Here is a 25,477-nt window from a genome sequence, read left to right as displayed (position 1 = left end):
AGGATTAATTTGATTTGTTTTGGGGGGGTTTTTTTGTCTTCACAAGATGCTGTAACCATTTTATCACTTTGCTCCATTCAGTGTTTCATGCATGTGAATATATCATAGTTCATCATAAGAGAATGGGGACATCTTTAAAAGAACCAGTAATTCCAAGGCTGCGAAGCTGGTGATATTATATATACTTTAATCTCCCTTCAAACCATGCTGTTTCAGCTCCTCCTACGTTACCTGCCGGAGTCCCAGATAAGGCTGAGATCATAGAGAACAACGCTGTGATTTTGCCATGCCCTGCCCGGGGCACCCCTGCACCCACCATCACCTGGTACAGGGACGGACAGGAGATCCATCGGAACGAGATTGGCGTGACGCAACTGGGCGATGGCTCCTTGGAGATACAGAGCGCTAAGGCTGTAGACACAGCCAGGTACAAGTGTGTGGCCAGGAATGTAGCAGGGAATGCTAGCCATGTCGTAGACCTCAAGATTCTAGGTGAGCTTCTCTGTGTTTTAACAAAGGTGTAACACTACATCACATGTAACGACTGTCAAGAAGTGTGTTACAATTGATGTCAGTTACACCTTCAAAGTAGAACAGGTCCAAGCTATAGTAACACCCATTATACAGATGTGGCGTGCATTTAACATGCGGTATTTGCCGTAAAATTTCACCAAAAAAGTGTATTTGTAGGGGTCAAAAGTGTATTTGTTAGGATAAAAGTGTACTTGTAAGGGTCAAAAATGTATTTTGTATGGGTTAAAGAGTATTTGTATAGGTCAAGAATGTATTTGTAGGGGTAAAAGTGTACTTGTAAGGGTCAAAAATGTATTTTGTGTGGTCAAAAGTGTATTTGTAGGGGTCAAAAGTGTATTTGTAGGGGTAAAAGTGTATTTGTAGGGGTCAAAAGTGTATTTGTAAGGGTCAGAAATGTATTATGTATGGGTAAAAGTGTATTTGTAGGGATAAAAATGTATTTTGTACATGTAGAAATGTATTTCAAAAGGTCATGATATATTACTTTTGGTGCCAGAATTCCAAAACTGATGACTATAAACCTGATCTCCATCACAAGAGGCTATTGATTTAAATATGTTCTCTTTACAATATGGCTGAAATACTGCCCTTGTGGTGTTAAGCCATAATCACTCATTCATTCACTTATTCATTCAATCACGTGGGTGAAATATTCTCAATCAAAAATGCATGCAATATCACCTTCACGTGCTGGGGACCAACACATTGAATTTATACTCACTGACAAAAAATAAACAGAAACCTTTATAAAGACAATGCTTTTTTTTTATTTAAGAGAGTTAACATTGTTTAAAAATTTTTTACATTGTTATAAACTGGGTCATTACAACCACTCGTTAGAATGCACAGAACTGCCTTAATTAAAAAAGTTATTCGTCATTGTTAACAGTCCCTCCAAAGTTCCCAGATGGTGATGGTGACAGTGGCAAACCAGGCAAACCAACAGTAATCGAGAATGACACCGTGACACTGGAGTGTCCTGTTTTGGCTGACCCCCCTCCACTGATCACATGGTTTAAGAATGGTCAACCTCTGGGAAACACCGATCTGGCTGACCGGATCATTATCTCCAATGAGGGCCGAGAGTTGACCATTCTCCGCTCTCAAGTAACAGACACGGCCAGATTTACCTGTGTGGCTTCAAACATTGCTGGCAAGAGTAACAAGAAATATGACCTTGTGGTGCAAGGTGAGTCGTGCAGGTCTTTATAAAATTTCTTTCTCTACTGATTTTTTCTTTTTGTGTGTGTGTGTATGTGTACATGTACTTTGACAAAGTTCACTCACACAGCGCTGCACAAGTCGTTGGTCAGATAGCGAGCAATTCGAATCTTAAAATTCAAATCTTAAACTCTATCTTACAATTAAATACTATATGATGCAGGAGCCTCTCGCCAATGCGGTCGCTGTGAGTTCTTGTCCAGCGCATGCTGACTTCCTCTAGGGGCTTTAAGTGGGAAGGTCTGCCAGCAACCTGTGGATGGTCATGTGTTTCCCTCGGTTTCCTCCCACCATAATGCTGGCCGCCATTGTATAAGTGAATTATTCTTTAGTACAGCGCAAAACACCAATCAAATAAATAAGTAAAAATTTAATAAATGCTTCTAAAAAAGCTACAGAACTACAAAGTGAGATCCCCCCCTCCCCCCACCCCCATGCGATATGATACTGTCACATTATAGCATCATAGATTGGCACTGTCAGTCTGCCAGTTTTAATATTAAGTGTCCTGTGGAATATAGAACATTAATTAAAGAGGTTTTGATCAATCTTCTGAATTATATTCTTGAATGGATTTGAGTGTCAAATAATGCAAACTTAATGATATTCTGCAAGAAGTTATGTCTTAGAATAAATACGGCTATGTTAAAGAGATGGTTAAGTAGCCCTATCCCACGATAAAGCGACGATATCATTTTGTGCTGGGTGCCATTATTTTGTCATAAATGATGTGACTTGAAAAATGATATTTGAATGAGTATTGCTAGTTTAGTTATATAGATATTTAGTTTGCATTGACCATGTTGAATGTGTGACAGATTTTACTTTTACCAGTTCCGCCTAAGATTGATGACTTGGCGGCCTCTCAGGGGAACCTGTCCGTGATAGTTTCCCGGCCCCTGGTAATTGACTGTCCGGTCGCTGGCATCCCCCCACCCAGAGTGACTTGGCTCAAGGACGGACGCTTGATAAACCCCTCCCTCAACCCCAGCATCAGGACCTTTGCAGATGGGAGACGACTAGAGCTGCTCAGCACCAAAGTGACGGACACAGCGAGGTTTACTTGTGTGGCGAAAAATGTGGCTGGGTCTGCAAAGAAGAACTTTGATCTATCAGTTTTTGGTGAGTTATGGGTGAAGTGTTAAGAATAAACAAAGGATAGTGCTTCTATACACCTGTGTTCTTTACGGCTGAAAAGGTATTCAGCGTTCAAATCACAGGTCAGGTCATCAACCTGTAAAACTACACTTATAGCATGTAATACTAAAGTTTTTTTTTTCCAAATCAGAATTTTTTGATTTTAGGTAGCTGTAAATGCTAAGAATGTCTTTCAGATTTGACAAAATGTTGCCAGACCAAAAAGTTAAAGAATTTCTTCGATAAATCAGTTCAGGCCCAAGCTGTATAGTTAATTGTTCATTTCCATGATATTTTTTGTCATTTTTGTCTTTTATTGGTTTTTTTTTTGTTTATTATTATTTTATTTAGTATAACAGAAAATACACATGCATTATCACATTTTGTCTTGTACAGTACCACCTAGTATTGATGATGCCAACATTGTTGCGCGGCCGGAAGTCATATCCAGTCAAAACGTCCGTCTAACTTGCCCAGCCACTGGCATTCCTCGCCCAACCATAACGTGGCACAAGAACAAAGAGCCAATCACAGTGAGCGATGCTAGACACATACTTTTAGATGATGGTTGGACGCTGGAGTTGCGCAATACAAATCCAGAGGACACGGCGCGTTACACGTGTCGCGCAACAAATGTGGCGGGGCAGAACGAGAAAGTGTTTGACCTGCAGGTGCTGAGTAAGTCCTCTAGACTCACCTGGATATACACCTTTAGATTTCTCATATTAATAGTCCAGACTTACTCAGATTTCTGCTAAATAAAATGCTGTACTTTTAAACTTTACATGGTGAGACATACATGTAATAAAATATTGATAAGTCACGGAAATTCTAACATATCTGCAAAACATCCTTTGTTACTGCAGTTATCACAGTTGTGTATACATGTAGAAGTCATTATTTGGTACGACTTTACATGTATGTGGTACATGTTGGGGGGTAGCCGGAGGGGTGGCGGGGGATGGGGGGTAATTGTTGCCTAACTTTTATTACTGTCACTCTGGGGTGTATTGTTCCCAGCCGTTTCCATTTTATGTGAATGTTTCTAAAAATATTAATCTATTTTAATTTCATCTTGTTATTTCACATGCAAGAGATGAAAAAAAGTTGCTGGGACTTATTTGAAAGAAACTGAGAATTTGAGGGGTAGGCTAAGAGTCTCTTAGGACACAACATAACAGATGAGTTTAGTTGAGCTGGGTCTTAAGCTCCCATGTATGCATTGTTTAACTTATGGTCAGTCTGTTGTTGACAACCACAAGTCAAATATGATATGCTTTCTTTTTGTTTTACTGTTTAATAGTACCAGCTACGATTAACAAGATTGGGCTGAATGAAAACCCTAAAGTTCTTATCAACCACACAACAACCTTACGCTGCCCTGCCAAAGGGTCTCCATCTCCTACCATTCGCTGGTACAAGAACTCACGCCCTTTGGACCCAGCCTCATCCAGCCTGGACAGGATTGAGGCATTTGGGGAAGGGAGACAACTGCGTATCAATGCAGCACAGCTGACAGACTCTGGGAGTTACAGCTGTGTGGTGATTAACAAAGCTGGAGAAGACTCTGTGGATATGGAGCTTGATGTTTTAGGTATGTGCAAAAATATCTGAGCAGAATATCTTATTTAATGATATTTTAACAAATTATTTTAACGATTACATTAATAAATCGCTGTGGTTAACTTCGAGGAAATTTAATTCTGGCTAACTGTGGCTGTTGTTCGAATGGTGCTATTATTAAGACTTCATACTTCATCTTAAGGATTGAAAAGAAAGTTTTTTTACCTGTTAAAATGCCCTTTGTCTCATTGAAACGAATCTCATCCATTGACCAATCCCTTCCATCAAATCCAGTGCCGGCCAGAATTGACCGTTTCACCAATTTGAACCCTACGGTCATCGTTAATGAGACTATCATCATCGACTGTCCGGCATCCGGGGTTCCACCGCCACAGGTAACCTGGCTGAAGGACCGGAGACCCATCAGTAGTGAGACACACCCACACATGCGCAGACTGTTCGACGGTCGCCAGCTGGAAGTGCACCGCGCACAAGTGGTGGATTCTGGTCGCTACACTTGTCGCGCAGTCAATGAAGCGGGCCAGGCTGAGTTGGATTTCACACTTAAAGTACAAGGTAAGTGAGGAGGTGATGGACTGAATAAAGCAAAGTTATTGATACTGAGAAACATGTAATATGCTTAAATAGATGTATATTTCTAGATTTACATGTATCATGTTTCACCTAAAGTTTGATATTTTTCAAGTGACACATTTTCCTTGATTCTGACTGATTCTTCCACTTAAGATTTTTTTAAGAAGCTTACTGAAATTCTTATCAGAAAAATTTTAGTGTAGGTGTCAAGGCCCAGTTTCACAAAGATGTCATGCATGTACAATATTTACACATATGGGACGATTGTAAGGTAATAGTGATGGACAAAATATCGTACGACAAATGCACAATAAAAAAAATGTCAAAGGCTGTTTTGTGAAACTGGGCTCAGAAGTATATGTATCATTTTAATGCCTTTATAAGCCTCTGAGAGTGCAAATTTAAAATTTACAAATGCCTAAAATATAGAAATATATTTTTCTTGCCCATTTCTCACTGGTTCGGCTGCAGGCTTATTAAAATCAGGAAGTATGTCAGGTAACTGGTGAACATCGGTCGCCTAATCCCGTCACACCGGGTTTTTATCAGCCCTCAACCTGATCAATTTTCTCGAGAAGATGTTGATTTCAGCATTAGCCACTAATCAAATAAATAAAAAAGTAAATATTCAATCATTTGTTGGTGGGTCAGGTGATAGAGGTGCAGCCATCTTGGTTAGTTCCTCCAATCAGATGACAGTTTTGAATTAATATATGTTATTGTGTTATTGCATGTTATTCATCATGTGAGTGTGTTATTCATCATTTTCGGAATGAAGTTCCAACGGTTCTCTTTTGGTGACAATAATGACAGCAGGGCTTTTAAAATTTTGGGGCTGTTCTGGATTTGTAATTTGGGGTTTTGTAAAGTACACTTTTGCTGTGTAAGTAATCTCACACAGACCAAAATCAAATATTCCTGCTTGTTTTTGGATGAAGATTTAGTAAATTTATCAGCTTGAAAGATAAAAAAGAAAAAAGATATGTTAGATAGCAGTCAGTATACTTTGGGTGGGGGGGGGGGGAGGTTCTCTTTTGTTTTTAATTTGGAGGTTTTGTGCACCGTTTTAAACTTTCTGAACTGTCAATCAAGAACAGGCAATTGACCAATCAGAAGCAGTACTGTTGCAAGAAGGTAAACCGGAGTGGACACAAGGAATGGAATGGAAAGTAACATTGTCACGATAAGGTGTGGGAGGACATCGTATTTGTTGGATCCATTAAGCGGGGGTCTTCTGTGAATCAAGAAAAGAAAGGTTGTTCTTGTGTTTGGTCCACAACTACATACACCTGTGTTTCAAATATCTTTCAGAGTACAAAGTAAAACACCAATCAAATAAATCAAATGTCTTCCTCGAACACACTAAAATGACTTCTCATTTTTGATGTTTCAGTTCCTCCGACCATTTCAAATGTTGACGTTGACCCGCGACCCACCGTCATTGTCAACCAATCAACTGTTCTGAATTGTCCTGCATCTGGAACTCCTGAACCACGGTTGTCATGGTTACGGAACGGTCAAGCGGTTCAGTTTGAGCGAGAGCCCCACCTGCAGCTTGTGGGCAATGGTCGTCAGCTTCGTATTGTGCAGGCCAAGCTGACTGATGCTGGACAGTACGCCTGTATCGCCATCAACGAGGCTGGACAAGCAGAGAAAAACTACATTTTGGATGTGCAAGGTAAAAAGAAAAAAAAAACATACATATGGGAATAGTGTCTAGGCGTCTGACTCAAGTTATTTAGCCATTGACCAATGAGTTTCTGTGCACAAATGTAGCTGTGTGTTAGGAGGTTTGTCAGGCACCCATTTACATGAAACAGTGTTTAAAATTTATGCAAGAGATAAAAAGTTGCTGGGACTTTTTTTGGAGAATTGGAGGGGTAGGCTAAGAGCAGTGGTTTTACTCATACTTGAGTATCTTGTACCTGTCAGCCTGACTGCTACCTATAAAGTGAAAGTGAAAGTGAAAGTGGTCAGTGTATTGTTATACATGGAGTCAGTAAATAAAGCCAGACAAAGTAATAGTGGGGTGATTAACAAACAAAAGTACATGAGTTAGGGTAAGTCAGTATACAAATTTTTTTGTCCACAAATGTATAGACTATATTTCAAGTTTGGTATGTAAAAAGCACTTTCAGAAGCACATAAAGACTTTAAAATGATACTTTTTATAAAAAAATTTAAAAAAAAGAAAGGTGAATAACTCAATCAGAATCAAGTAAAATGTGTCATTTGAAAAATGTAAAACTTTAGGTGAAATGTGGAACTGTTAGTCATGGATAAGTGTGCATTGTTTTTTGAGGACTCAATTCTGATGAAAAGCACTCTCAACCCTAATCTTATAAACATTTTAGCTCTTGTTCTTAATCACTGACCCTTAGTTCCGCCCCGCATTGACCTCTCTGGTTTGGACACATCACCAAGCGTTATCTTGACACGTAGCATCGTCCTGCAGTGTCCAGCCACGGGAATTCCATCCCCAAACATTGCCTGGCTGAAGGATGAGCGCCCCCTGGTGGAGACACCTCGCATTCAGGTGCTAGCAGGTGGCTTACAGCTCCAGATTACGAATTCCCAAGAGGGTGACTCAGCCAAGTATTCATGCATCGCTACAAACCCAGCAGGGGAGGATCGTGTGGACTTTGACCTCAGTGTACAGTGTGAGTTAAGGATTATTTCAAAACAGCACCTTTTTTTTTTGTTTATCGGTTTTAAAATACAAAAAGGTTTTGAAGTTTGAAAATAGTCAGAAATTTGGTTGTGAATAATGAATATTCTTTGAAAATCTGAAGAACAGTTAAAACATGATTAATCGTTTTAATCAAAATTACGCAAACAGTGTGGAATCTGCCTCTGTTAAATTTTTTTGTATAAAACTTTTGGATCAACAAGTAATAGTTTCCATTTTTTTCCTTTTATTGTTTGTGTTATATGTAACATTGGAATAGTGGTTAGGCATTTCTCAGTCCATTCTGAGATGTTGGGCCCAGTTCCTGGAAATTCTAGTTCAGACAACAGTGAAATCTGTGAAAGCATTAGTGAAAGATTATTGACATAAATGCAAAAAAAATCCTTAACTAACCATATTGTGTTTTGACTTTTTGCTTGTACACTACATGTTCGTGTATGTTTTTGTTACCATCAGTGCCACCGACCATTGACGAATCCAACTTGGTGAACAATCCTAAGGTGATTGTCAACCGTACAGTGTTATTAGAGTGCCCTGTGTCTGGACTCCCGCCCCCTACGATAAACTGGCTAATTGACGGGCAGCCTCTCAGGGAGACACCCTCTCGTTCTATCCTCCAGCAGGGTAAACAGGTGCAAATTCTCCAGGCTCAGGTGTCTGACTCAGCCAGGTATACCTGTATAGCCTTCAATGCTGCTGGTGAACTTCAAAGGGATTTTAATCTAGAGGTATTAGGTGAGAAAACATTTTCAATGAGAATGATTTTTTATTTCTGAAAATAAGGTCCAGAGAATGCTCATGCTGTTTTAGTTAATCAAATATGTATTATAAATGTTTACATACGAGATTGTTTGAGGTTCTGTAATGTGGCATGCAGGGCCAGTAATCTTGCCACGTAAATCCTGTGTGTTGAGTATGCCCGGAAAGTTTGTCATGACATTGTGAGGTATGGTGTAGAGTTTGTCATGACATTGTGAGGTGTAGTGTAGGGTTTGTCTTGACATTCTGAGGTATGGTGTAGAGTTTGTCTTGACATTGTGAGGTATGGTGTAGAGTTTGTCATGACATTGTGAGGTATAGTGTAGAGTTTTTCATGACATTGTGAGGCATGGTGTAGAGTTTGTCATGGCATTGTGAGGTATAGTGTAGAGTTTGTCTTGACATTGTGAGGTATATTGTAGAGTTTGTCATGACATTGTGAGGTATGGTGTGTAGTTTGTCTTGACATTGTGAGGTATGGTGTGGAGTTTATCATGACATTGTGAGGTATAGTGTAGAGTTTGCCATGACATTGTGAGGTATATTGTAGAATTTGTCTTGATATTGTGAGGTATAGTGTAGAGTTTGTCTTGACATTGTGAGGTATATTGTAGAGTTTGTCTTGATATTGTGAGGTATAGTGTAGAGTTTGTCTTGACATTGTGAGGTATATTGTAGAGTTTGTCTTGACATTGTGAGATAGAGTGTAGAGTTTGTCTTGTCATTGTGAGGTATAGTGTAGAGTTTGTCTTGACATTGTGAGGTATAGTGTAGAGTTTGTCTTGACATTGTGAGGTATATTGTAGAGTTTGTCTTGATATTGTGAGGTATAGTGTAGAGTTTGTCTTGACATGGTGAAGTATATTGTAGAGTTTGTCTTGACATTGTGAGATATAGTGTAGAGTTTGTCTTGACATTGTGAGGTATAGTGTAGAGTTTGTCATGACATTGTGAGGTATGGTGTGTAGTTTGTCTTGACATTGTGAGGTATAGTGTAGAGTTTGTCATGACATTGTGAGGTATAGTTTAGAGTTTGTCTTGACATTGTGAGGTATAGTGTAGAGTTTGTCTTGACATTGTGAGGTATAGTGTAGAGTTTGTCTTGACATTGTGAGGTATAGTGTAGAGTTTGTCTTGACATTGTGAGATATAGTGTAGAGTTTGTCATGACATTGTGAGGTATAGTGTAGAGTTTGTTTTGACATTGTAAGGTATAGTGTAGAGTCTGTCATGACATTGTGAGGTATATTGTAGAGTTTGTCTTGACATTGTAAGGTATAGTGTAGAGTTTGTCTTGACATTGTGAGGTATAGTGTAGAGTTTGTCTTGAGTTATATGGGCATTGCCCATTTTTAACTTATCTTAAAATTTAATCATGTGAGAAATGAAATGTAATTCCGAACACATTGTAGAAAGTCATATAATTTCTGTTGACCATGGGAGAGGAGAATGCTAGGTTAGGGCACAAGGCTGGATTTCATGAGCGCTTACTGATGTCCTGGTAATCTGGGGCATGGCCTTAATAAATAAAATATAAATAAAGTTCAAATAAAATAAAATAAATAAGGTTAGCAAATAAGCTATGTAGTAAGACTTAAGTGCTAAATAGTTCTCCTTCACATTGACCACAGTGTAATATTTATACTTGTATGCTATGGGTTTAGTTCTTACATAGGTTAACTCCCCTGTTTTGTACCTGTATAGTTCCGCCTCACCTGGAAGACGCTGGTGTGGAGAAAGAGCTGAGTGTGATCCAGAATCTCACCATCACCCTCGACTGTCCCGTTACGGGGACCCCTGAGCCATCTGTCATGTGGCTAAAGGATCGCCAGCCTTTGCTTGACTTTCCCTACCCTAACCTCCGCACCTTGGCCAATGGGAAACGTCTGGAGGTATCTCGCGCACAGGTGTCAGACGGAGGTCGTTACAGCTGCATGGCAACAAATGTGGCTGGTCAGATAGAAACAAGTTACAAACTCACTGTCCAAGGTAAAACTTAGTCCTTTCCAAATATGTTACTCTTCCAGGTAAAACTATCGTCAAGTTAGAAACTCAGCAACTGTAACTGTGTGCAAGGATTAAAGAAGTTACAAACTCACTTTCCAAGGTAAAAGACTCGAGTGTCCAATTACTGGTCCATGTTACAAATCACTGCCCAAGGTCAGGCACAATAAAGACTATGGCCAAAAAATTGTGGTGTTATTATAGACGTTGTCTGTAAAGTTGAGGCTTCCAGATGTCTACTGACATGTATTCGGCTTTGAGTGAACAATTAAATGTTCGGTTTTATCGGGGACTTCACTTCGACCATCGACTTATTCAAGTCGCTGTAGTTAGAAACGAAAAGACTGGAGTATCCAATTGGCGGGCCTTGTTACAAAATCACCATCCAAGATCAGAACAGCTAAACACTATGGTGTATAATAGGACAGAGACTCAGCATCCAAGTTAAGATTTTGCAATGTTAATCACTGTGCAAGTTTGTCATGTGTTTAATTCTGTTACACAATAGTTCAATTAAATGTCTATGCGGTGATTCATTTTGGGTTTCGAAGCATTTGAACTTAGTGACCAAGCTTCTTGACTTTTAAAACAGAAAAACAAATTGATAGATTCGGTAGATGCATCTTTTGTTATACTAGTATTTCATTAAGTTTACTATATAATTACAGTTTGGTTCCAATCAGTTTCAGTGCACAAAATTTTGATCAGTTTTGTTGCATTGTTTTGTCAAATCCAGTGCCTCCACTGATGGACGATCAGAGGGTAATTGAGAAGTTGTCTGTGGTTGTTCTGGAAGCTGTCAACCTGGTGTGTAAGGCATCAGGTAGCCCTGAGCCAGAGGTATGTATATATAAATATATTCATGTATTCTTATAAAACATCCCACATAAAGTTTATAAATCACCAATTTTTTTATTTTTTTCATCATAGTGATGTTACAGTTGAAAACAAGCAAAATCATCGCCATGTTATCAATTTGGACCAATCAGATGCCAGTGATTTCTATAACTGCAGAACTCACTTGTTTCTGACGAGCCACCCAGCAGATCAGTAAAAAATGTTCGTGGCTGTTAATGTCTGTTTCAATCCCTCTTTCAAAATAACTATGAGTATGGTTATTTTATTTGTTATCTTTTTCTTTTTAAGAACTAAGAGTGCTCTTCTATACCTGGTTTCATGATTTCCTTGAAAAGATCTTTCCAAAAACCAAATAGACCAAAATCAAAAGGAATTTAATAATAATGCCTGTAGTGTATAACCGTTTGTCATTGATGTTTTTAATTAGCATACCAAAACTACTTCCCTCTTTAAGGTGTCACTCGTATGTAAATTATACTTTTCTTCCAGCCTGTAATAATTACTATGCTTCCATTATTATTTTTTTGCCCAAAGCACCTATGGATGTGACCCTGGAGCTTCAGGGGTCGATTCCACAAAGTCATTTAGTGTGCGGTACTGAAAACTATAATTTGACACATTAGTCCTCTTACTGAGGTGGTCAAAATCTTAATTTATGGTGCTCTAAAATAAGCTACAAAAGCGTATTTCAAATTTTGACTTAAATCGCTTTGTGAAATTGACCTCAGTTCCAAAATATGATGAATGTTACCCCGAATATTAGGATCATCATATGATCAATATTTCGGTCACTGTATTCATGTCATCATTACGTCACCATTAAAGTATAAAAGAGTACAGAAGAGGTACTATAAGCTTATTTAGTATGTCAGTTGGTTCAATTTTCTCGTATTAAAAAATAGGCTGAAAGTTTTTGGTTAAAAGTTGCACTGAGAAGACACTGAATAAAAGGTAGTTAGAGGCCAAAAGAATAAAGAAAATAAAATTGGTGGTGGGGGGAGGGGGTAATTAAGTTGATTCAAAGTGGACAGCCGTTGGTGAAAAGCTCAACCTGTCTACGTGATAATCTTTTTTTCAGATCACATGGTTGAAGGACAGACAGGAAGTGAACACTGCATCAGATCAACGTATCAGAATTCTGGACAATGGAGGAACTTTACAGATCGTAAACATAGGTGTTGGAGACGCCGGACGATATACATGCAGAGCACAAAATCAAGCTGGCGCCGTAGACAAACACTACAATTTGGAGGTTCTTGGTATGGCTTGGTTTGTGAGTTTTTGTTCATGGCCATTTTGGGAATGCAGGTCATAAAACTTTATGCTTCTGGCATTTTGTACCAATAGATCAAAACAGAGCTGCTTGGCTTTTTGATTTGTGCTAAGACTTACTGTGCTGGTTTGATTGTTTGTAATTGGTGTTTTACGTTGTTCTCAAGCAGCATTTTGGTGGGAGGAATCCGAGCAGGTTGCTGGCAGACCCACCCATGTACAGCCAGAGCACTTTTCCAGTATAATCTAACGTAGATTGTGTGTCACTTGGAAAACCGAATTGGTAATATACAAGATTACATGGCAAAAGATACACGGTTCAGAATTAGAAAAAATCCAAGACAATTTGCAGAAAACCGATACAAGTTATCTCCCTTTTGTTCAGTCACGGTGCATGTTTGGTGTTAAATCTTCTTTTCCAGGATGCATGTGCATGGTACACTTCGCGACGCTCAAAGCCGAAGTTTTCAGCAACAGCCATTACATAGAGTTTTGGTAGAACTTTATCAAGTAAAGCATTCAGATTGAAAACGTAAGTGCATATATGTTAGTGTAAATGCCGTAAAGATGTGTGTGTTTGTGTGTGACACGTTTGGTTTATCAGAGTTTACGGTTTGTGATTATAGTTGATGTATGTATTATAAAAGCAACAGACATGGGTTTAAAACCGGCTCTGGCATGCCATTGATCGCTAATTTTCATCGTTAATAATGGTTTCCTTTCTTCACAATAGGAGGCCAGTTTTACTAAAAGTTTGTAAATCCAGCATCTCAGAACTTTCATTAGAAATTATGGTGCTGGATACTGTGTATTCAGGCTAGAGCATAGCATGGTAAGCAATGTGTATGAATAGGTAAGTTTAGCATAGCATGGTAAGCATTGTGTGTGAATAGGTAAGTTTAACACAGCACGATAAGCATTGTGTGTGAATAGGTAAGTTCAGCATAGCACGGTAAGCATTGTGTATGAATAGGTAAGTTTAGCATAGCACGGTAAGCATTGTGTGTGAATAGGTAAGTTTAGCATAGCACGGTAAGCATTGTGTATGAATAGGTAAGTTTAGCATAGCACGGTAAGCATTGTGTGTGAATAGGTAAGTTTAGCATAGCACGGTAAGCATTGTGTGTGAATAGGTAAGTTCAGCATAGCACGGTAAGCATTGTGTATGAATAGGTAAGTTTAGCATAGCACGGTAAGCATTGTGTGTGAATAGGTAAGTTTAGCATAGCACGGTAAGCATTGTGTGTGAATAGGTAAGTTCAGCATAGCACGGTAAGCATTGTGTGTGAATAGGTAAGTTTAGCATAGCACGGTAAGCATTGTGTGTGAATAGGTAAGTTTAGCATAGCACGGTAAGCATTGTGTGTGAATAGGTAAGTTTAGCATAGCACGGTAAGCATTGTGTGTGAATAGGTAAGTTCAGCATAGCACGGTAAGCATTGTGTATGAATAGGTAAGTTTAGCATAGCACGGTAAGCATTGTGTGTGAATAGGTAAGTTTAGCATAGCACGGTAAGCATTGTGTATGAATAGGTAAGTTTAGCATAGCAAGGTAAGCATTGTGTATGAATAGGTAAGTTTAGCATATCGTGGTAAGCATTGTGTGTGAATAGGTAGGTTTGGCATAGCATGGTGAGCATTGTGTATGAATAGGTAAGTTTGTGTGGTTTAATGTCTGGTCTGTAATGTCCATCGTCAGTCAGTTTATATTTGGACTCTTGTCAATCAGCTATTCTGTCTGCTCAAACAGTCCCGCCCATAACTCATCAATGAATCTTTGTGTCCCACAGTTCCACCCACCATCAATGGCTCTGGAAGACTTCATGAGAAGAGTGTGATTCTCCAGAAATCTCTGACGCTCGACTGTCCCGCCAACGGTGTCCCCGAACCAATCATTCAGTGGCAGAAATCCAGGCGAAACTTGCCGAGATACGGTAGCCCGAGTGTACGGATTCGAAATGATGGGAGACAGTTGGTGATTCCCAGTGCCCAGCTTCTGGACAATGGGACCTACACCTGCGTGGCCAGCAATGTGGCTGGAAATGTGTCCATTGATTATCTGGTCTCTGTCCTGGGTAAGTCAAACAAATACTGTGTGTGGTCACATTACAAATATGGCAGGAGAAGGGTGGGCGATCATTAACTGTTCGATGTGCACATTGACTGTTGTGTGTTTGGTTGGGACTATTAAAATAGCTCTATATATCTGTTGATTTATCAGTCAGTCAAATTTTTGACAACCTGGTTCTGCTTTCTCAAGAGTTCATAAATCTGATTTCATGAAACTTTATTCACAAATAACGCTGTCGGCACTTTTCAAAAAACGATTTAACGAGTGGCTAGTATGCAAGACAGCACGATGTCACATGTTGTGTTGTGGATAAAGAATAGTAGTTTGTGATTGGTCTAAATTATAGACTGCAACACTTTTCCTGTTAGTCTGACCGGCCCCGATAGCACAGTTGGTAGAGTCACACCTAAGACCTTAAAAGAGGAAGTTGTAACTTCCTCGCTTGGCGTTCAGCATGAAGGGGATAGTGCAACAACTCCCCTATCGGTATAATGGCTTGGGTGGGGCGGCTTACTTGCCTTCGGTAGGGCATCTCAGTGAAGCAGCACTAGATGAAAGAGCAGTGGAAATCTGTCCTGCAACAAGGAAGCACATTACATGCAATTTAAGGACTCCTTTGTCGTCATATGACTGAAAAATTGTTGAGTACGACGTTAAACCCCAAACACTCACTCTCCCACTCTTGTTCGTCTGCAGTTCCTCCGACCATTGAGAATGCCCCGTCTGACGTCTCCGCCTCTGTAGGGAGCCGCACATTGTTGCTGTGTGAGAGCGTTGGTCTTCCCAACCCAGTTGTCGCTTGGACCAAGAACAATGAGCCATTTTCCGTGCCCGGGGAGCGCCACCGCATGCATAGATCAGGCACTCTGGAGTTTACCTCTGCCCAGGTGTCCGACTCTGGGAGTTACAGGTGTATAGCCGAGAATGAGGCTGGTAGCGTGTCCAGGGACGTCTACCTGAGAGTGGAAGGTAAAGGGTTACACATTACCCAGACTGCAAGGTTTTCACCGTAATACAGATCGCACATTTTAACACCTGATACAGACTACACAGATAGCAAAGAACATAATTTTCACCATGGCCCATTGAAGTATCCAGGGCTACTTTAAAACTGGTAGCAGGTATAGGCACCAGATTGTTTTCTTTTATTTCACTAAAAACTGTATTCTTTCATATTGCATTATTATAAATATTCAGAGATATGACGCACGTTTGTAATAAGGCAAAACAGATGCAGTTTTTATCTTCCTATGAAATCTTTTGGCCAAATGACCAAATAGGAAGCATCAAATTTGTTGTGCGGATGGCAGAGTTTTCACAGACCACGTGATCTTTACCCTTCTACAGAGAGCCTAATTATTTACCTTTTTGTGCATCACAATCAGGTAAACTTCATCAGATGTCATAATGCACCTCTGTTTTCAGTTCCTGCGGAGATAGGAAAGGACGGCCCTGACGAAGTTCAGGTTGTTGTTGGTGACGAGATTGTCCTCCCCTGCGATGTCAAAGGGACACCCCGACCAAGAGTATACTGGCAGAAAGGAACTGCCATTTTGACAGAGGGGCCTGGTAACTATTTAAATTGTTATCCTGAGTATTCGGCATCCTTTTTATGTGAAGTGAAATATTGACATGAATGCTTAACATCAAAGTTAAAGATCTTTGATTTTGGGTTGAAACTGAAGTGGACTTCAAATTCTGAGCGGCACAAAGACATATTTTTCTGAAATTGTTTACTTGTTTGATTGGTGTTTTACGCCATACTCAAGAATATTTTACATATATGATGGCAGCCAGGATTATGATGAGAGGAAATCAAACAAAGCCCGGGGGAAACCCACGACCATCCGCAGGTTGCTGGCAGACCTTCCCATGTTTGACCGGAAAGGAAGCCGGCATGAGCTGAACTTTAACTCACAGGGACCACATTGGTGAGAGGCTCCTGGGTCATTATGTCACACTGGAGTGCTAACCTCCTCAGCTGAAATTAATAGTTTATTGTACTTCCTGAGACTTCAGTGAAAGAATACCTTTATGCTGGAAGCCCACTTCCTGTTCACCAATGGGATCACAAATTGAGATTCAGTTCCCACGTGTTTAACTTTGGCTTATACATGTAGTTAGGAGATTTGTCTGATTCAAAATTTACAAATCCAGTTATTAAATGCCTTATTTATAAACCCCACGGACCAGTTGTTCAGAAGTGTATTAGCTAATACCAGTATCAAGTTATATTGTATATTTATGATTTTAACCAAACCCAGCAACCAAAACAGTTGTACAAATGAAACAGCAGCAGATTTAGTTCATATTTCATATACTGTCACACAACAGTTTTTGGGCAAAGTTACAAAACTGAAGATTTGCCTTAAAGTTAATTTTGGTATTAAATCAGTGGACAGTTTTGAACAGCAGGGGCCTGGAATTTTGTGTTTTGTTCTGATAAATGAATCACAGTATGATCATTTTGGAAGTACGCATCATATTAACGTTATAAAATTTGATTTCATTCTAAAAATTGTCCGTGAAATCAGCATCAGGCTAGAGATTTGTACAATCCACTGGCATATAAGTCAAATATTCTTGAGTATGGTATATAAAACTTGTCAAACAAGTACAAAAAAAGAAAAGGATGCTTCCATTAGATAGACTCATTGTATAGGTAACAAATTGTAGTGATGTTTTTTTTTTTGGTTTTGGTTTTATATGTACATTAAGCCGATATAAATAAATCTGATGCTTCCAATTGAAAAACTCCTTATGAGAAGTTTTGGTGAGGTTTTTTTTTTTGTTTTAAGAACCAGCAGTTGTGTAAAAGGTAAACATTGTTGAAATATAGTTGACAACATTTCTTATTGAATCTGTCCCATGATGGGCTACAGATGATGAGAGCTTTCATTGTTTGGTGTTGTATTGTTCATTTTGTTGGTTAAAGGTGTGGAGATTTTGGAGAGTGGCTCACTAAGACTGAGTCGGTCACAACTGAAGGACTCAGGCGTGTACATATGTATCGCTCAGAACAATGCTGGTACAGACACACGCCAGCTCAAACTGGATGTGCTAGGTAAGTGAACACCAGCTCAAACTGGATGTGTTAGGTAAGTTAACGCCAGCTCAAACTGGATGTGTTAGGTAAGTTATCGCCAGCTCAAACTGGATGTGTTAGGTAAGTGAACGCCAGCTCAAACTGGATGCATTAGGTAAGTGAACGCCAGCTCAAACTGGATGTGTTAGGTAAGTGAACGCCAGCTCAAACTGGATGTGTTAGGTAAGTGAACGCCAGCTCAAACTGGATGTGTTAGGTAAGTGAACGCCAGCTCAAACTGGATGTGTTAGGTAAGTGAATGCCAGCTCAAACTGGATGTGTTAGGTAAGTGACTGCCAGCTCAAACTGGATGTGTTAAGTAAGTGAATGCCAGCTCAAACTGGATGTGTTAGGTAAGTGAACGCCAGCTCAAAGTGGATGTGTTAGGTAAGTGAACGCCAGCTCAAACTGGATGTGTTAGGTAAGTTAACGCCAGCTCAAACTGGATGTGTTAGGTAAGTGAACGCCAGCTCAAACTGGATGTGTTAGGTAAGTGAACGCCAGCTCAAACTGGATGTGCTAGGTAAGTGAACGCCAGCTCAAACTGGATGTGTTAGGTAAGTGAACACCAGCTCAAACTGGATGTGTTAGGTAAGTTAACGCCAGCTCAAACTGGATGTGTTAGGTAAGTGAACGCCAGCTCAAACTGGATGTGTTAGGTAAGTGAACGCCAGCTCAAACTGGATGTGTTAGGTAAGTGAAAGCCCATCTTCATTATTGGATTTCTCTTTGAAAAAAAGCCTATGGTCAAAGGCATGAAGATTGAAACTAGTGAAAAAAGAAAAAATGAATTAACATACTTGGTGAAGGGGATATGGGATTTATCGTTGCTAAACTTTGCTTGCACAATATCCAAAGCAGAGAACACCAAAATTCAGCGGAGGATTCTGGAGCTTACACATACATATGTGTTGCTCTGAACAGTGCTGACAGAATTGTGAGCTCAAACGGGATGTTTGCTTTTCACAGGAGGCCACTCTTGCATGTATAGAAAGAAAAACAAATATTTTTTGATCGCCCCGGTGTCATTACATTTACACAACACATTTACTGAAATGAAGGAGTAAATGTCATTTCACTTCCCAGATTCAGTCAAGAGTAGTTCATACTAGATATGATCACTGGTTTTGGAGAACAAAGGACAAAATTGGGGATGATGAAAGGAATGCTCCTCAGTTATTTGCCAAAGCACTCCGGGCTTTTTGCTTTCCTCCACTCACAAACCTGACCGTATGTGAAATTCATAAATACAAGGATGAACATCAATCAAACAATCAATGAATAAAATGTTACACTTTACCAGACGCATGTCAATGAGCTGTTATAACGAGACAGATGTTTTCCCTTTTCTCCAGTGTCCCCGACTATAACAGCTGACAAACGTAACTTTGTTGTGCGTGAGAATCGGGACATCCTGTTGCCGTGCCGATCGTCAGGGCAGCCTCCTCCGCAGATTACCTGGCAGAAAGATGGGGTAGAAATATCTGTGAACAATTATCGGTACCGCACTGTTCAGTCAGGATGGCTGGTTATACCTGTGGCTAGGTGAGTGGTCAACACCCCAGGTGTGGGTTGGAAATATCAGTAGTGAGTGGTCAACACACCAGGTGTGGGTGGGAAATATCAGTAGAGAGTGGTCAACACACCAGGTGTGGGTGGAAAATATCAGTAGAGAGTGGTCAGCTCTCCAAAAGTGGGTGGGAAATATCAGTAGTAAGTGGTCAACACTCCAGGTGTGGGTGGGAAATATCAATAGAGAGTGTTCAACACTCCAGGTGTGGGTGGGAAATATCAATAGAGAGTGGTCAACACTCCAGCTGTGGGTGGGAAATATCAGTAGAGAGTGGTCAACACTCCAGGTGTGGGTGGGAAATATCAGTAGAGAGTGGTCAGCACTCCAGCTGTGGGTGGGAAATATCTGTAGTGATTGGTCAACACTGCAGGTGTGGGCAGGAAATATCAGTAGAGAGTGGTCAGCACTCCAGCTGTGGGTGGGAAATATCAATAGAGAGTGGTCAGCACTCCAGCTGTGGGTGGGAAATATCTGTAGTGAGTGGTCAACTCTCCAGGTGTGGGTGGGAAATATCAATAGAGAGTGGTCAGCACTCCAGGTGTGGGTGGGAAATATCAGTAGTGATTGGTCAACACTCCAGTTGTGGGTGGGAAATATCAGTAGAGAGTGGTCAACACTCCAGGTGTGGGTGGGAAATATCAGTAGAGAGTGGTCAGCACTCCAGCTGTGGGTGGGAAATATCTGTAGTGATTGGTCAACACTGCAGGTGTGGGCAGGAAATATCAGTAGAGAGTGGTCAGCACTCCAGCTGTGGGTGGGAAATATCAATAGAGAGTGGTCAGCACTCCAGCTGTGGGTGGGAAATATCTGTAGTGAGTGGTCAACTCTCCAGGTGTGGGTGGGAAATATCAATAGAGAGTGGTCAGCACTCCAGGTGTGGGTGGGAAATATCAGTAGTGATTGGTCAACACTCCAGTTGTGGGTGGGAAATATCAGTAGAGAGTGGTCAACATTCCAGGTGTGGGTGGGAAATATCAGTAGTGATTGGTCAATACTCCAGGTGTGGGTGGGAAATATTAGTAGTGAATGGTCAACACTGCAGGTGTGGGTGGGAAATATCAGTAGAGAGTGGTCAGCACTCCAGCTGTGGGTGGGAAATATCAGTAGAGAGTGGTCAACATTCCAGGTGTGGGTGGCAAATATCAATAGAGAGTGGTCAGCACTCCAGCTGTGGGTGGGAAATATCTGTAGTGAGTGGTCAACTCTCCAGGTGTGGGTGGGAAATATCAATAGAGAGTGGTCAGCACTCCAGGTGTGGGTGGGAAATATCAGTAGTGATTGGTCAACACTCCAGTTGTGGGTGGGAAATATCAGTAGAGAGTGGTCAACATTCCAGGTGTGGGTGGCAAATATCAGTAGTGATTGGTCAATACTCCAGGTGTGGGTGGGAAATATTAGTAGTGAATGGTCAACACTGCAGGTGTGGGTGGGAAATATCAGTAGAGAGTGGTCAGCACTCCAGCTGTGGGTGGGAAATATTAGTAGTGAATGGTCAACACTGCAGGTGTGGGTGGGAAATATCAGTAGTGATTGGTCAACACTCCAGGTGTGGGTGGGAAATATCAGTAGAGAGTGGTCAACACTCCAGGTGTGGGTGGGAAATATCAGTACAGTGTGGCAGACTGGTCCCTGATATTCAACCATCACAACCAGCATTGGCTTGTCAGCATAGATTTTGCCAGGAAAGGTGGAGGGTCTTTAGAACACCATAATCTGACTAAATTAACCTACAGAGATAGGGAAAATACAAGGAAATTGGAAATAAGACAGCTTTATTTCAAATTCTGGTAAAATCTATGCTTGCCATCATTGCCAGTGAAATATTCTTGATTGCTGCGTAAAACACCAATGAAATAAATAAATAAATAAATACAACTGTGAGGAATGTTGAAGTGAAGTGGTAAATTGTAGTGGTTAAATGCCATTTTTATAATTGAAATGTCGCAAGATTTTGCAGTATACAAGAGCAGTTTGCTGATTTTCATTCAGTGGCCTATACTTTAATCTAACACCTGCATGCCTAATACTGTATTAAATAACCATTTCATTGAAATATACTATCCAAAAAAAGAAACGCATAGGTGTTTTGTTTTATTTTAAAATGAAATAAATACATTTTGTCTTCATTTCATGAGCAAAATGTGTTTTAATATTGTTAATAGTCACAGTTAGCACACATTTTATTCCTCAAAACATTTCTTGGTTGAAAATGTTGAGTTTGGAGGCCGTTTTTGGAAGAAGTAAAAAATACAGCACCACACTGCATCACGTGCAGTCTTACACGCCGAACTTACGCATGGGAAGCATGCAGTGTGTGACTATAAAACCGCAACTTCGAGCCGGAAATCGGCGTCTTTCAAGTGGTGTTTTCAAGCTGATTCAACATGCCACGTCTTGACACTGTCACAAGAAATATTGCCATTGGAAGACTTCAAGGTGGAGAGTCCCAATCGTCCATTTCTAGGCGTCTACACGTCAGCCAGAGCACGATTTCACGGCTTGCTGCCCGCTACAACAATACTGGGACAACAAATGACCGTCGGCGTTCAGGTCGACCACGTGTCACTACAGCAGCCCAAGATCGCTACATAAGGGTCCTCCATTTGCGTGACCGTTGTGCTTCAGCTGAAAGCACAGCAGCCAGCATACCGCGACTGAGGAGGATATCAGGTCAGACAGTGCTGAAAAGGCTGAGGGAACATGGACTGAGAGCCAGGAGGCCCTATGTTGGGATTGTGCTGCGTCCTCACCATCACGCCAATCGCCTCCGATGGTGTAACAACGTGACTGCATGGAATCTACGCAACTGGCGACGCATTTGGTTCAGTGATGAGTCCAGATTCCTATTGCAGAGACGTGATGGTAGAAACCGGGTTTACAGACGTGCTCACGTTATGCCCCTAACTGCGTACGCCAAGTGGACAGATTTGGTGGAGGGAGTGTGATGATGTGGGCAGCAATATCGTATACTGGTCGTACAAATCTTGTCCACGTTCAGGGAAATCTTACGGCCGTACGCTACCGAGACACCATCCTGCAGCCACACCTCTTACCTGTCACTGGCGTTAAGCGGGAGTTGTTCCAGCAGGACAACGCCAGACCGCACACGGCACGTGTCACAAGGGGCTTCCTTGCCGAAAACAATGTAAATGTGCTACCCTGGCCGTCCCGTTCCCCGGATCTTGACCCAATTGAGCATCTGTGGGATGAACTTGATCGATGTCTACGCCAACGTCAACCTCAACCCCAAACGCTTCAAGAGCAAGTTGCATGTTTGCAGGAGGAGTGGCAGAACATTCCCCAGGCCCCTATCCAGCATCTCATCCAGTCCATGACAAGGCGTGTCAGAACTGTTATTCGTGCCCGTGGTGGTCACAACAGATACTGACATTCCACTCAAGTGGGAGACTCATTGTGAGTGTCGTACCTCAAGCTGTTGTCTAGATATGGACCCTTCCTTAATCTGTGTAAAAAAATATTTGCAGAATAGCAATTCTTATTTAGTTATGCATAATTGAAAAGACTGCATCACCTCCGCAAAAAACGGGGTTATGCGTTTCTTTTTTTGGATAGTATATTATGTTGGAAAATCACACCCCAATTCATACTAACTTGTAGGAAAAACAATGTCAAGTAGAAAGTGTTACTTGAAATTTTGTAGACCGTGGAAGGCAGCTGCAGCCTGAAACATTTAAAGGCCGCTGTTCGTGACTGGGTGCTGATTTGACCACGGCTGCACTTTTGTGAAGAGTGTGGCATATTTTCTATCCTATATAATCAGACTGATGCTGTTGTTGTTTCAGGGCAGAAGATGCTGGTGTGTACACGTGTGTTGCCAAAAACAAGGCCGGCCAGGAGACAATAGACATGACCCTAGAGGTTCAAGGTCAGTTAACCCTTCTAAAAGTACACCTAAGTTGATGGAAATCAACCCTTTTTTGGGATTCGCCCATAACTAAGGTGTACATTTGGCCCGATACTGAGAGATCTGCATGATTTTAGAAGGATGTTTTGAGGTTTGCTCGGAAGGTAGGATGATACCGTAGTATATAAAGTACCAAAGGTAATATTTTATGGCGTTTATTCGATTTTAAAAGTGCGCTTTTTGTGAAATATTTGTAAGTCAATTACCGTACATATACAAAAATTATGTACAATTTTCAGTAAAAAGAGACTGGCTTTAGTGAAGTCCATGTATTGATTGTTTTGGTCAGTTCCACCCAGGATTGAAGAGACTTCTCGTATCATGACCATAAGGGAGGGTGGCACAGCCAGCCTGCCCTGTAAGGCTCACGGTTACCCCACCCCCCAACTCAAGTGGAGGAAGAACGGGCGACGCTTCAGATTCACCCTGGGGAAGTACGAGAAAGCTGAAGACGGATCTCTCACTATTCAGAATGTGGAGGTAGGTGCTAGGACAGCTACATGTAGATCAGTGAAAACTGCACCTGAGCAAACATAACAGGTGGGGGACATTCCATCGTTGATACTGTGTGTATATATTAAATACCGTAAATTAACAAATTCCTCTCGTGTGTTGTGTGTTAGAATTAAAGTTTGACAAAATGTTAGGGGTTGTATCTCAAAAAGTACAGCATGTATTTACTAGAAGTTTTACATACATTTTAACCGGGATGACACAAGGGAGATGTTCCATCGCTAATGATCTGTGTGCATATTAATTACCATAAATTACCAAATTCACAATTTCAGTACTTTATGTATTGAACTGAAGTTTTGCATTCATGTCTCGATCTCCTGTCTCTCCAAATGTAAGTTTTACATTAAGTCATTTAAGTTTTAAAGGATTAAAATTCTTCTCTCTTTTCTTTATGGACTGTATTAATTATGTAGTTAATGACTTGATGACAGTACAGCTGATGTCTTTGTGTTTCTAATGTACTCAGAATATTTTGAGTTAGAATGACCACATGGATACATAAGGTTCACAAATATTTTGTGTACAGATCTGTAAAAAAAAAGCGTAGTGTCACAAGACTTTTCCTTTGTTATGTTCGTACAGCCCTCTCTATAACTCAGACAAATTACTGCACTTATTACCAATGCGGTTGCTGTGAGTTCAAGTCCAGCTCGTGCTGGCTTCCTCTCCAGCCGTACGAGGGAAGGTCTGTCAGCAACCTGCGGATGGTCGTGGGTTTCCCCTGGGCTCTGCCCGGTTTCCTCCCACCATAACGCTGGCCGTCGTCGTATGAGTGAAAATATTCCTGAGTACGACGCAAAACACCAATCAAATAAATAAGTAAATACTGCACTTGTTAATGTTGATAAAAAGATTGTAAATTGAGCTGTCCAGCTGAAATGTACATCAATATGGAATTGTCTTTTATCAGCCGTCTGTCAAGCAGGTATGTACATGTGTACATATATACATGGGGACTTTCATTACAAAGGTTGTGTATCCACTAACTCATTCATAGGTTTGTTTTTTTAAATCTGCGAACTTTTTAAAAATAACTAATGGAAAATCCAGTGTTTCAAACGTTTTACTAAGAATAATGCATTGCAGAAGGTTGGCATTTTTTTTTAGTTCCTAAAACATGTGAGTACAATTACTATTCCTGGGATACATTATAGAAATTTGACCATCAGTTTATCTGTGGTTTGGAATCTATGAATGGCCATTAATAATGGTAGTTTTTTTTTATACCAAATTATGATATGGTATTATGATATTTATATTATTGGTATTTGACATTGTTTCAGCCAGGTGATACAGGTAGATACAGGTGTATTGCTACAAACCTGGCCGGCAAGGACACCAATGAGATCTCTCTCAGAGTCCAAGGTATAGTGACATACCCTAAGTGACCATCAATTTTGTCCCTGACTAACTTGTCCGTTTTTCCTGATCCTCAGAGTTCTATTGATTTTAATAGAAAGGTGTTTTGAGGTTTGCTTGGAACATGGGATAATATTCTACTAGAAAATTGTAGGTTTCAGCCCCCCCCCCCCCCCCAAAATATTTTGTGACATTTTATTTGCCTCTGATAATGCACTTTTGTGGGCGAAATGTTACGCCCGAAGGGTATACTTTGGTGCCATGTACCTGTAGGCTATTTCCCCGGGGAAAATATACAAAGCCTGTACATATGTGTA

The 25,477-nt window shown here is 40.6% G+C and overlaps 1 protein-coding gene across 1 annotated transcript in view; it reads left to right on the top strand.

Annotated features, from left to right (window-relative positions):
- LOC135480935 (hemicentin-1-like) overlaps positions 1 to 25,477 on the top strand; it is a 114,193-nt gene that overhangs the window by 48,742 nt on the left and 39,974 nt on the right. Inside the window, exons 11-30 of the mRNA XM_064760866.1 lie at positions 217 to 492; positions 1,424 to 1,723; positions 2,590 to 2,877; positions 3,289 to 3,570; positions 4,196 to 4,486; positions 4,750 to 5,031; positions 6,443 to 6,727; positions 7,431 to 7,709; positions 8,195 to 8,473; positions 10,202 to 10,486; positions 11,238 to 11,341; positions 12,438 to 12,618; positions 14,422 to 14,706; positions 15,399 to 15,671; positions 16,128 to 16,271; positions 17,638 to 17,766; positions 19,143 to 19,332; positions 23,164 to 23,246; positions 23,575 to 23,765; positions 25,052 to 25,166. Coding sequence (XP_064616936.1) covers positions 217 to 492; positions 1,424 to 1,723; positions 2,590 to 2,877; positions 3,289 to 3,570; positions 4,196 to 4,486; positions 4,750 to 5,031; positions 6,443 to 6,727; positions 7,431 to 7,709; positions 8,195 to 8,473; positions 10,202 to 10,486; positions 11,238 to 11,341; positions 12,438 to 12,618; positions 14,422 to 14,706; positions 15,399 to 15,671; positions 16,128 to 16,271; positions 17,638 to 17,766; positions 19,143 to 19,332; positions 23,164 to 23,246; positions 23,575 to 23,765; positions 25,052 to 25,166 — 4,542 coding nt within the window. The remainder of the gene's footprint in view (positions 1 to 216; positions 493 to 1,423; positions 1,724 to 2,589; positions 2,878 to 3,288; positions 3,571 to 4,195; positions 4,487 to 4,749; positions 5,032 to 6,442; positions 6,728 to 7,430; positions 7,710 to 8,194; positions 8,474 to 10,201; positions 10,487 to 11,237; positions 11,342 to 12,437; positions 12,619 to 14,421; positions 14,707 to 15,398; positions 15,672 to 16,127; positions 16,272 to 17,637; positions 17,767 to 19,142; positions 19,333 to 23,163; positions 23,247 to 23,574; positions 23,766 to 25,051; positions 25,167 to 25,477) is intronic.

Source organism: Liolophura sinensis, chromosome 13 (assembly GCF_032854445.1).
Source record: "Liolophura sinensis isolate JHLJ2023 chromosome 13, CUHK_Ljap_v2, whole genome shotgun sequence".
Classification (NCBI taxonomy): domain Eukaryota; kingdom Metazoa; phylum Mollusca; class Polyplacophora; order Chitonida; family Chitonidae; genus Liolophura; species Liolophura sinensis.
This window is presented reverse-complemented; position numbering and strand designations above follow the sequence as displayed.